The sequence below is a fragment of the Agelaius tricolor genome, unplaced genomic scaffold (genome assembly GCF_023055355.1).
Source record: "Agelaius tricolor isolate 1412-34295 unplaced genomic scaffold, bAgeTri1.0.p SCAF_4, whole genome shotgun sequence".
In the NCBI taxonomy this organism is placed as follows: domain Eukaryota; kingdom Metazoa; phylum Chordata; class Aves; order Passeriformes; family Icteridae; genus Agelaius; species Agelaius tricolor.
The window spans coordinates 8,870,540-8,883,136 of NW_027269264.1; the positions used below are offsets into that span (position 1 = coordinate 8,870,540).

Consider the following 12,597-nt stretch of genomic DNA (forward strand, 5'->3'; position numbering starts at 1 on the left):
TACCTTGTATTTTCCAAACATTTTCTTCCATAACATATTTCAACATGGGCCATGGCTTTACTTACTTTTGACTTTTATTGTCAGTAAAAGGCACAACTAAAAGACTGGACAATTTGGAACCCAAAACAGAGTATCAGTTCTGTGTTCAGCTGAGTCGGCAAGGGGAAGGTGGAGAAGGCCATCCTGGACCGCAGGCCAGCTTCACAACAGCTGCTCTTGGTAAGGGATCACTGTGGTTTCTCACAAATGGGGTATTTCAGCTCTTTTCCTCTGCTGTCTGTTCCCTGATCTGTTATAACACTTTCACTTGAGCAAAGAAAGTTGGACTTGAAAACTTTGTAGACTCTTTCAAAAGAATCTCAGGCAAAAGGGATATTAAAAAAAAAAAAGGAAGGAAAAGAAAAAAACAAATCAAAAATCAGAGGTGAAGAAAACCAGAAAAAAGCAGAGCTATTATTGTCCCTGATTTAGAGATGAGGGATCTAGGAAAGGAAAAATTATATATTTTGGCTGGCTATGCAACAGAGTTGGATATAAGAATCACTTTTTTGTAGTCCTTCCTCCTAGTGTTAGATCAATTTACTTTAAAACTGAAGATGTTTTAACAAGCTGGAAAGTTTTTAGTTCATTTAGGACAGATCCCAAACTAAACAAACTGAATACAGACATACAGAATAAATGAGGATTGCACCAGGACCTATCTAGCAAGACAACAACTGTTGGCTTCTCACATCTAAAAAGTGCATCTGCAACACCAGCTCATTGAAGATGCCATTTTATTGACACATCATCTGTTGCTAAGATACTGTGGGACTATCAACACCTCTTAGATGTAACTTCAGCCAAATTATGTGGGATGGCTGAGAGAATTACCCTATGTCACCCCAAACTGGGGCAAGTGGTTGGGAATAACTGTACCCCTATTTTAGCTCAGATACCAGACATGAAATGTTGTTCCCTGTTTCACTGTGGCTTTTCCAAGGTCTTCCTCCACCAGAAGGTATCACTCTCTTTCCAAAAAGTATGACATCACTGAATTTATCATGGCATCCCTTAACACTGAGGACAGAGGATGATATTCGTGTTGAAGTGGAAAGGAAGAGCGTGAATGACAACGGTGACGAGAGCAGTGTTATTACTCAAGTGCCAGGAAATATGTCCACCTTGATCATTAAAGATCTTGAGCCTAGACAGCAATACATGTGCAGGGTACGGGTGAACACCAGGTCCCAAGGAGAATGGAGCAACTATCTGTATGCATGGACTTTCAGTGACAGTAAGTGCTGATTCACATCCTTCTGTTTAATTCTTCATGTTACCCCCAGTGATCAGACTAATTGTCACTTGATGACTACATTAAATGTAATCCTTTATTTTGGTAAAGCTTAGTTCCTGATGATCGCTTATGGTTGTTATTGCTGTAATTTGGAAAGCTCAGCATCCAAAAGAATTCTTCTGCTGGAAATTGTCAGGAACTATTAATGTGGGTTTCTTTTAAATGGAGAAAAACAAGCTTGAGAATTCACATCTTCATTTCAGTGCAAGTCATGCTTCTGACACAAGTAGCGTTTTTTCCTCCTCAGAATGATGAGCCATCAGAGTTCACTACTCCAAGCTCTTTTGTTACTCAATTCGGCTATGACAATACAGAAATAGTCAGCACTTAAAGAAGAGAAGATACAATGCAAGGTAAAACCCCTGTGAGCAAAGAGTAGTTAAGTGTGCTACACTGAAGACCGCCCTTGAACTCCCTGAGTGTGAATACTGTGCTTTCACAACACCACAACAAACGCCCTATCTGAATGAAGTACCATCTGAACAGCTGTCCATCTGAATGGCTGAGGGGTGACACTGCCCTTACCACACACTGGAAAGGTGGGCTTCTTCCTCCTTATAGGTAATGTAAGGAGGCCCTCACTGAAATCCTACATGTGTTAGTGGAAGTATCAATGGCTGTCATGGGACTCTCCATTTTCCTGAGCTCTGACACCAAACTGCTCTAAGAAACACATAAGGGTACTGTTTTCCAGGAGAAGGTACTTAGCTTAATATTAATGGCTGCATCTGCAAGTGTAGCACTCACCCCTGCTGGCAGTTTTCTGATTAGATTTTTGGAAGTGTTGGTATCAATTTCCTTTCTTTCAACAGCCTGACAGGTGATTGCTCTCTGAAGCAGTGAAAGTACAGGACATGGGAATTACAAGGGAATGATGATACAGTGTAGAAGGATATTAATCCTTTTTGCATTAATCTGAAAGGAAACATGGTATGCTTGCATACAGTATGTGTATCTTCATCCAAGAGAGTATGTTGAATGCCACTCCAACCTCTGCTGGAAGTATGGAATACTGCTACAAGGATTACAGCACATCAAGATCATAAAATCATTGCATTCAGTTACCATAGCTCATCAACAAATTGTGTTTTGAACAGCAAAAGCACCGAGGAAAATGCTTTGTTCTCTGTGGAAAGGAGAAAGAGGTGGATGTACACGCCAATGCCTTGTGTGTTTTGTTTGTTCTCAGGAATCCCTCCTGCACCGAACAACATCAGGTTTTCTAACACCACAGACACATCCTCAGTCATCTCTTGGACAGCTGCTGAGGGTCATTCCATCTCCTCCATCATCATCAGCTACAAAATTTATGGCAAGGCTGAGTACAACCACGTTGACATTATCATAAAGAACACCAGCATTACTCAATATCAGCTCAAGGGCCTCGAGCCAGACACTGTGTACCAGGTTCAGATTAATGCTCAGAACAACATTGGCTTGAGCAACCCGAACACATCATTTGAACTGAAGACCCTTCCGGAAACAAAAGGTTAGTTAATACACCACACTGGATTTGCACAAACCAGGACTGGTTGTATAAACTAGTTAGCTAAGACATTATCATAATACTAATGTTTTAATCTGAGTTTTCTTTTGCTATTAATTCTGACACACAACACAGCACCACCAAAATTTAATTCTTATTTCACTGCATGGTATTGATGAAGTGACAACATGCACTGTTTCTCTATATCCACTAAAAAGGACCCAATGACTCAAAAACTGAAGAGCTGCATACAGCAAGATCATTAGATCACTGAATGTGGCCTCATCTCTGCTCTGACTGAATTAAATAGAATATTTAGGTGCTCATACACCTGAAATTCAGAGCATTCAGTGTTCCTGACATTTTTGGAAAACAACAGGATGTATCCTTAGCTCTTTAAACAGTTTACAGGAGAGGAGTATTCAATCACAGATCGCTAATGTATTGCTAAATTCAGAATAAGCTGAAAATGATGATGTATTTTTTTGTCCTTCCTCAACAGCTCCATATGAATCAAAAGGAGGCAAAATGCTGCTTATTGCTATCCTTGGATCTGCAGGGATGACCTGTGTAACAATTCTCCTGGCCTTTCTCATCATGCTGCAGTTAAAGCGAGCCAACTTCCAGCGTCGAATGGCTCAGGCTTTCCAAAATGTAGTGGTGGGTTTCCAGCTTTCCTGTGTCAGTTTGGTTATTAACTTTAGCTCATCTTTTCCTGTGTTTTCTTCATATTTCTTTTTCCTGGCTTTCCCAAACACTGTCTTCTCTTTATGTGTGCAATTAGTACTGTTGTAAAGCTTCTCTACTAGTGACCCCAAAGCTAAAGCTAGTAGGGCACAGTTACAGGCTAGGAGGTAGAAAACTTGACTTGAAAAAATGTTTGCAGACCATTTGCTGTGATCCCTCTTCTGCCTTGTCACACTTGTGTATGACAAGTACCAAGCCAGACAGAATAGAGGAGCCTGTTCTGCCTCTATGAAATCATGCCTGATTTTGAAAACTACCAAATATTTAGTGTTGCTTTTGAGCATCAGCAGCTGCTGATACATGCTCATCCATTTTCAACCTGGGGACAGTACACCAGGGATCTATCAATGGCAACATCACAGTTTTGGCTGTGAGGAAATTGCTGAAGATTTTAACATCACATGGAGATATCACTCTATACACACATATTTCTTTGTATCCTGCTGCAGTCTCTAAATCACTCTGCTTTCTGCTGCTTTTCTCTGTCTCCAGAGGGGAACCTGTGGGGCAGAATGAAGCTGGCCCAAAGAGCTCCTTCATATCTAAATAGATTTTTTCAGAAACAGGGGTGAGGGCCTCACCCAATTCTATGATCAGACTGCAGGCCACACAGAATAGCTTTGTCTCCTAGTCCTAAAACTTTTCCCACAGCAGTATTTCATGAGAATGTGTAACTGAAGAGGAGATGTCTCCTTAAGCATAGAGGAAGATAATTTCCTCTCTCTTTTTATTTTCTTGCTTCTTCTTGTACCACCTTTCCTGCTCAGCCTGACCAGCACAAGATTTAATTAAGCCTAATATGAGATAAAGCTTAAAACTGAGACTTAAAACTGGTTTTGAGATCTGTTTTATCGCATTATTTTTGCCCATGTCCTTCATCTTCAAAATGATTATAAACTGTTCAGGAGGCCCAGATCTAAAAGGATCAATTTAGAAGCCTGATTAATTTTGTGGACCTGGGCAGAACTGCTTGTTGCAGGTAAAGTAGATGTAACTGTCTAATGTACTCTGTCTGCTGTATTTGTAAGAGATGAATTGAGCTCTGTGTGTGTGTGTGTAGATGAGTGAGCATAGTCATTTTGGAAATGTAATCAGGGCATTGCTCAGTGAAGTAGAAATCACAGTTAATGTCATTTTCTTAATTCCGTTGCAGAGGGAAGAGCCAGCTCTGCAGTTTAACTCAGGTACTCTCACTCTGAGTAGGAAAGCCAAAAACAGTCCAGATCCTACTATTTATCCAGTTCTTGAATGGAATGACATAAAATTTCAAGATGTGATTGGGGAAGGTAACTTTGGGCAAGTCCTGAAAGCACGCATTAAGAAAGATGGCTTACGCATGGATGCTGCAATAAAAAGGATGAAAGGTAGTAAAGACCAGGGATTCTGTGACTAAAGAGTTTTCTTGATTGTGTATTTCAAATGTTTCTCTGTCATACAAAATGCTTAGTAGCCCTCTTTTAAAGCTAAAATAAATATTCAAAGTTGCTAATTAAATTGTATCAGGTGTCACAAGGCCAAGATTTGTCAAGGGCTGTATTTCTGGTGGGTAAAGTTGGTTTCCATTTCTCCTCAGTGGTTGATATGATTAACTATCGTGTATTTTTCAATTCATAGACCAGTATGAGCTTCATGTGAGTTCATCTGCAAGGCATTGGATAGACAGGAGCAGAGAGCATGTCTTGGGGCACAGCCTTAGTTCCTCTTGTTCACTATAGCTGTTCAGAGACAACTGCACCTACGCATCCATATATGCACATACCATGGGCATCATTACGTCTCTTTTTCTTCACTGGGCATGACAGCTACATTCCAGACAGAGCTACAATATGTACAATACTGCAAGAATGTACATGTTTTATTGTAATTCTCCAGGTCATTATGTAGGCAAATTGAAAAACACTTTTAAGTGTGATGATTAATTTAAAAATAGCCAATGTCTGCATACTGGCAGAAATAATCAACAGCATACATATGGAAGGATTTTTAAGCAGCTCCTTTTCATAAGATCTGCTACAACATTTTACACTCTCAGGTAAGAAGGAGAGTGATAGAGTGTGTTAAGATACTTCCTTTCTCTGCAGATAGCTTCTACGGACAGTCGCTTCTCACAATTTTTTCCTCTGATTGAAAAATCCTATTTTTTTCTAGAAATACTACTGTACTTTACAGTTTTTCTCTTTCTACTGGAGTTGAAACAGTAATAACCCAAGCAACATGGAGTCCTCATAATTAAAAAAATGCATTGTTATAAACTCATTTACAACTAAAACATAAATGCGTGCTTTTTTGATTTTCAGAGTATGCCTCAAAAGATGATCACAGAGATTTTGCTGGAGAACTTGAAGTTCTTTGTAAACTTGGTCACCATCCCAACATCATAAATCTTTTGGGAGCATGTGAACATAGGGGTAAGATGCTATTGAATGCATGTACTTTAAAAATTAGTTTAAAAAATCCCTCTCACAATATAGCCCACATAGTCCAGAGAAACACTAGCAGACCTCTGTGCAACTTTTGTTAAAAGGTCAGATAAACCTGTGTTTAGATCTACAAGCCCACATTAATACTCCAGAAACGATGTTCAATACTTGCTCTAAATTCTCCTTTACTCCTAAAAATTAGCCTGTTTGACATTTCACTCCAGTGTTTATTTCCTTTTTTCACTCAAGGTAGTGTAAATTTCCCAAGACTATTACTGACCATCTCTTACTTTATGATATGCTCACTATCTGATGTTTTGTTAGGATATCTTTACCTTGCTATTGAATATGCTCCCCATGGAAATTTACTGGACTTCCTTCGGAAAAGCAGAGTACTAGAGACAGACCCAGCATTTGCTATTGCCAACAGTACTGCATCTACACTTTCCTCTCAGCAGCTTCTGCATTTTGCAGCAGATGTTGCCAGAGGGATGGACTACTTGAGCCAGAAACAGGTCAGTCTTCAACTCTCTACGCACTGAAAGCATGGAAAATACTTTTCCAGGGAATATGCCCTTTAATTACATAAATTTTTAATTTTAGCTTCTATAGCACACACTGAATGAGATTTATTTTTTTGTCTCTATTTAAACTTATCAAATACTATGTCATGGGGAATCATGGAAGAGGCATTAAAACTTAAAACAACATGGTAGTTAACTGCTTTCATTTTCAGATAAAGTTTAAATGTTCTTGGTAGTGACATACTAAGCCAATTTCTTTGTTTTAGGTTCTTATTCCAAAGGGTTGCAATTTTCAATATGGCAGTAAATTAATACATGTAAAACTCAATTATACTGATTCCCTTATTTTATTACATTATTATTATTATTATTATTATTATTTTTATTATTATTATTATTACTATTACTATTATTGTTATCATTATCATCATCATCATCATCATTATTTTAGTTTATTCATCGAGATTTGGCAGCAAGAAACATCTTGGTTGGAGAAAATTATGTTGCAAAAATAGCTGACTTTGGCTTATCAAGAGGTCAGGAAGTTTACGTTAAGAAGACCATGGTAAGGATCAAAACAAATTGACACAGTCTGTTTTCTTAATTTTGCTTTCTTATTTCTTAATCTGTGTTTTCATATGAAGAAAAACGCAAATTTATGGGTATTACCGATTAGAACCAATTATTTAAATTTTATTAATTACCATGTAAAATATGAATGCTTATTAATATACATATAAATACATCTACTTGTAAATAAATCCTATACCAGGTCTATAATATAACATTTAATTTAAAATTATTTATATGCATATGAATGACAGTAAAATAGATGAGTCAAGCAGGTCTAATTCTATTGAACAAGGCAAAATTAGCAAGAAGGTAACCAGACGTACACCAGGATGGGTCCAGAACTAGTGCTTTGGAGGATCTGAAAGAAGATATGTAATAAGCATGATGTAGCTAAAGACCAGAAATAGCACTTTGTTGTCAAGGCAACACGATGGTCAGAGGCATCATCTGAGGTATTATTTACATTTCACCTTGATGCTGATTGGATAATTCTTTTATTAACTTTCATGTGAACTGTTCCTTTGGGAAGCAAATCGTATAATCATAGGATCACGGAATGATTTGTTTGGAAAGGTACCTTCAACACCATCTAGTTCCAAACCCACCTTTCACTACACTAGGTTACTCAGAGCCCCATCCAACTTGGCCTTGAACACTCCCACAACCACAACTTCTCTGGGAAACCTGTTCCAGTGTCTCACCACTCTCACAATACAGAATTTCTTCTGTAAAACTGCTCAGGTTTAGTAAGTTTATTTACTTGATAAATTTTACTTGCATAAAGTCAGTTTTCACTAAGGCAACACAGAATGATTGTTGGCATACAAACTGCAATATTGCTATACCAGCAAGTGAAAATAAACTTTCATTAAATAATTTCTAGGGACGGCTTCCAGTGCGATGGATGGCAATTGAATCTTTGAATTACAGTGTTTACACCACAAATAGTGATGTGTAAGTATGTGTTCAAGTGGCATTAAAAAAAAAATATATATTTTTCCATATGAAGGGAAGTTTGATAACTAACATGAGACATCCACTCTTAATTCAAAATACTCAGTAGTAATGTCACCATAAGTAAGCAATGGAAGCAAAAAATAAAACCCATAACAAAAAAGTTATTTTTATTTCTTCCTCAGAGTCTGATCAAGTTCTGTGTTCACAAACTACTTGGATGTGCCCTGCTACTTTAGCTGTGCTTCTTATTCAAAATTTGAGACCTGATGAATATTTGGGAAATCCAGAAGAAATTTGTATTTTATTTAGGAAACTAGAAATTGTATTTGGAAAAGAAATTCTGTAATTTCAGTATTTGCTGAAAGCTCACAATCTGATAAAGGTCTTTGGTTGATTCAGAGTGAATTAATTTTGCTAATTTTCCTGTTATTAGCCCCATCATTATACAAAACTTTATAAAAAATACAGAAAAACATCACACTTCCCTGTGTTCCCTGAACACTAGCAAAACTACCTACCATTTTAAAATATTAATTCTTGTTGCACTTCATAATATCCCTCTGTTGCAGATGGTCATATGGTGTCCTCTTATGGGAAATTGTTAGTTTAGGTAAGTATCTGAATTTTGTACTGCACAAATAAACAATCTGCACCAAGGCAGCTCTATTCACTAAGTCTTTTTAAAAATATTGCTTCACAATAGATTTCAATTTTCTTTCTGTTTTATTCTGCTACATTTTATTTAGGTTCAGTATGCTTGGAAATGCAATTGTCAAATTTTCAGTCCAGGTACCATTTTAAATAAGAAAGAATCATAATGACCATGTTTTCATTACACTGTAAAACCCAGGCAATACCTAAATATAAATTCCAGGATATCATATGATATATAGCCTTAGTACAACATGTTTTGAGTTTGGTGGGTGACTTTTCCTCAGCTTTCCTGCATTTCAAATCAAGACATATTTTAATGATATTGTAGGGTGGGGAAGTAATCACCTCCTACTCCAAATATGCATGAAGAAAAATTTTGAACATTAACCTTCAAATAAAATTTAGAGTTCATTTCTGCAAATACCTCTACCCATCATGATTGTGATACAGCCTTGCACCACTCAAAATCATTGTGTTACACCTCTCTTGTGATTTGCCCTGAAGATGTGCCCATGGTCTGCTGGCCAGGAGAGGCTACTGACTGAGGTGCACATTGCCAACTGGACTCAGAATTTCTGATTTGTTCCTGGCTTTCCTTACTAAATGGGCTTGCACTAGATATGGATGCAGTGTGGAAAGTCTAAGCAACCAAATACCTACTGAAAGGGGCAAAACCAGCTGACAGTAAGAGCTCCATGAGCCCATACCAGATCTTATTATGATGCTAATGAAGGAATGACTTGCCCAGTGACATCAATGCTATTGAAAAAATATTTTTAATATTATCAGATCCTGGCCCTCAGACTTGTAGAGAAAATTAGGCCAGCCACACAGATGAGAAAATTGACACTTAATTTTTCTTTTCTCCTCCATCAAGCAGTAAGGAAGCATTACAATAAAAATGTAGCTGCCAAATGCCCCCTAATTTAGGATTAATTTAGCTGTTACTATGTTAGTAATTTCAATTTCTACTATGAAATTAAACTTTTTTTTAATTAAAAGCTGCTTCTATTCATGACAATGGTTAAACTTTAGGTGGAACACCATATTGTGGAATGACATGTGCAGAACTATATGAAAAACTCCCTCAAGGGTACCGACTGGAAAAGCCTCTCAACTGTGACGATGAAGTGTGAGTATTGCCTCAGAAAAAAAAACCAAAAAAGAAATAGAATAACAGCAACCTTAGATATAGAAGATAGAAGATTTCTACAAGAAACTGGCAAACAATTTTTTTTTACTGGAAAATTTAAAAACTACATTAAAAATTTAAAAAGTGCACAAAACATAAAAACTACATTAAGAAAATTTAAAAGTGCATAAGTCCTTTTGTATACAACATACAATGTTAATTTGCCATGAATACTTTCTCAGGCTCTCTGTTCCAGCCAGTTATCCTGTTCTTTACAAAAACACCAGGGTTTTAGCTCAAAGAGAGCTTTTTGATCATTCCAGAGTAAAAATTTTCTACATAGCTAAAGTTACATTTTCCATAGTTGGTTCCTGTCACCAACCAACTTTTGCGACAGCAACAAACTATGGAAAATGTAACTTCAGCTATGTAGAAATCCATTTCCCTGTGAAAAGTGGAATGTGCACAATCTTTCAATTATCAAATATTTGTAACTTTTACCTATGTATCTAAACTATCAAATGCTGGTGTTGGATTTTTAAAGGTATGACCTAATGAGACAGTGCTGGAAAGAAAAACCATATGAAAGACCATCATTTGCTCAGATACTGGTGTCGCTGAACAGGATGTTAGAAGACAGGAAGGTAAGAATAAAACTCTATTTTATGTAAATATATATACTTACAATGATATAAATAATTAGGCTATGCATAATTTCAATATTATTTAGGGTTCTTGAGGTAATGCACCTTGCATCACATCTTCTCTGCTTATTTCCTTTCCAGACCTATGTGAATACTACGCTCTATGAGAAATTTACTTATGCAGGCATTGATTGCTCCGCTGAAGAAGCTGCTTAAGACAGAAAAAAATCTTCATTCATCAATGATGTATTACAGAAAACCAAAATTCAATCTGCTGGAGCCCAAAATGTGATGTGCTGTGTAGAACTGTGTATAGCTCTAACTATATATAATACAGCAATACTGTTTTACCACAGTTATGTGTGTGTATATCACACAGTGATATACATCTCTGCCTTCATAGGCTGTAGAAGTGTATATATTGTCCAAAGCAGGTATAAACTAAAGTAATGAAATCTGTTGTTTCATTCACGGGGTTTTCTTTTTTCCTAGATATATGTAGATATAATGTCTACATACATATTGTAATGCGTTAGGTATTGACATCTTAGAGGGTTTTTTATATTTTCCAAGAGCTACTCATAGCAAAGTGGTAACTTATTGCAGTATTCCATATACATTTCATTGTGTTTGAAACAATGAAATGTTTCAAACAGTGAAACAGGGCAGCTGCAGTGCAACAATGGAAGTTGTAATCCAGTGTGCTCAACAAGGATAATTAAGACAGACTCCTGTTTGAATGCAAAAGTCAGCTAGTAGAAGTAATCTACTCAAAAGCTCTGTTGACACCCGTAAGATAAAATGCATGCTATTGTTATTTCATTGCCTAGCATGACTATCAGGTTTTGCCCATATGCAAAGTATACATATATTTTGAAGTGTTTAATGTTATCAGAGGCAGCCATACAGCAATATTCATGAAGCATAGTGTTGAGGAGCGTACTACATATCGTAAAACACATTTTTGCAACTCGCCTGGATATATGAGACTTACTCAATTTGTATTTCATTTAATAATTTCAGTGCATAATTATAAATTACTACCTGTTATATACAAGCAGGGCTTACTTACTTCTGTTTATTTTACCCTTTCATTCTGTCTGTAGTGTGGTATGGCCTCTTACAAAATATCATACTCAAATGCTTCAAAACAGTGGTATTTGTCCTGCCAGAAAGGTCCCAATCCTTAGGTAAGACAAATAATGGAAGGATTGGTTTGAACTTCTGGTGTCAAGCCAAGTACAAGGGTTTTGGTGGATTTACCCTATCCAAATTTCACATAGTAGCCAACTTCATGTTTTGCACATATGTCCCCCTCTTGCCCTTGACTTACCAGCTCACAACTGTCCATCAGACCACAATGATGTCCCAGTTGGGTGCAACAGGTCATCCCCTCAGACTTGGAGAAAGATGCTTGAGAGAGTGCAAGATTTCTCCTTCTGATTCTTTGTGGATGGGTATGTGATTGGTTACAAGGTGGGGGTATCACAGCAGAGTATAGAGAAACATTAATGACACACCAGACTGACTCAAATATAATATTCCCTATTAAAAGGGAATAAGCCAAAAACAAGGGTGCTGAGATGACTTGTGTGGCCTTGAGATAGGCAGAACTTGCACTGTAAACCAGGTGCTAGATGTAAACTAGGAGTTTATTGTTGGGGATTAAAATAAGTTTACTTATAGAATATTAAAAATTATCTGTGTAGGTTTAAGTTTAATTGTAACTTGCTTTCACCTTAGAATGAGAGGGCCCTGCTCAAAACTTAAAGTAGGTGAACTTTAAATGAACTCTTATCATAGTGGCTAAGCAGGGGAGAAAACAGAGAAAGACTGGTTATCTTCAGGTAAGGGCTGAGACCCTGGAGGGTCCCAAGACTGCCCCAAGCTGGAATATAAGAGCAGTTAATGGCACAAGAACCTCATGGAAAATCCAATGAGGGGTTAGAAGACCCCAGACCATAAATCACCATAGGACTAAGAGGCTCATGAAGGGCACGTGACAAGTGCGTGAAGGTCGGGTGCACAGACTGTAAGGGTATAAAGGCCCAGGGATTTCTTCGGTCAGGGTCCCTCTCTGGTGGCACCCAGCTCAAACTGAAATAAACCAACTCTGCCTTAGAA

General features: G+C 37.4%; 1 protein-coding gene across 3 annotated transcripts in view; it reads left to right on the plus strand.

Annotated features, from left to right (window-relative positions):
- The window catches only part of TEK (TEK receptor tyrosine kinase), a 46,471-nt gene extending 33,874 nt beyond the window's left edge, over positions 1–12,597 (plus strand). For 2 of the 3 annotated variants that reach the window (XM_071424509.1, XM_071424507.1), the window contains exons 12-24: positions 85–219; positions 983–1,276; positions 2,526–2,825; positions 3,325–3,482; positions 4,723–4,933; positions 5,867–5,977; positions 6,314–6,504; positions 6,965–7,078; positions 7,970–8,040; positions 8,613–8,653; positions 9,733–9,829; positions 10,374–10,473; positions 10,615–12,597. In XM_071424509.1, the coding sequence (XP_071280610.1) occupies positions 85–219; positions 983–1,276; positions 2,526–2,825; positions 3,325–3,482; positions 4,723–4,933; positions 5,867–5,977; positions 6,314–6,504; positions 6,965–7,078; positions 7,970–8,040; positions 8,613–8,653; positions 9,733–9,829; positions 10,374–10,473; positions 10,615–10,689 (1,898 nt within the window). In that variant the 3' untranslated portion in view covers positions 10,690–12,597. The remainder of the gene's footprint in view (positions 1–84; positions 220–982; positions 1,277–2,525; positions 2,826–3,324; positions 3,483–4,722; positions 4,934–5,866; positions 5,978–6,313; positions 6,505–6,964; positions 7,079–7,969; positions 8,041–8,612; positions 8,654–9,732; positions 9,830–10,373; positions 10,474–10,614) is intronic. The other variant, XM_071424510.1, reaches the window with a different exon arrangement.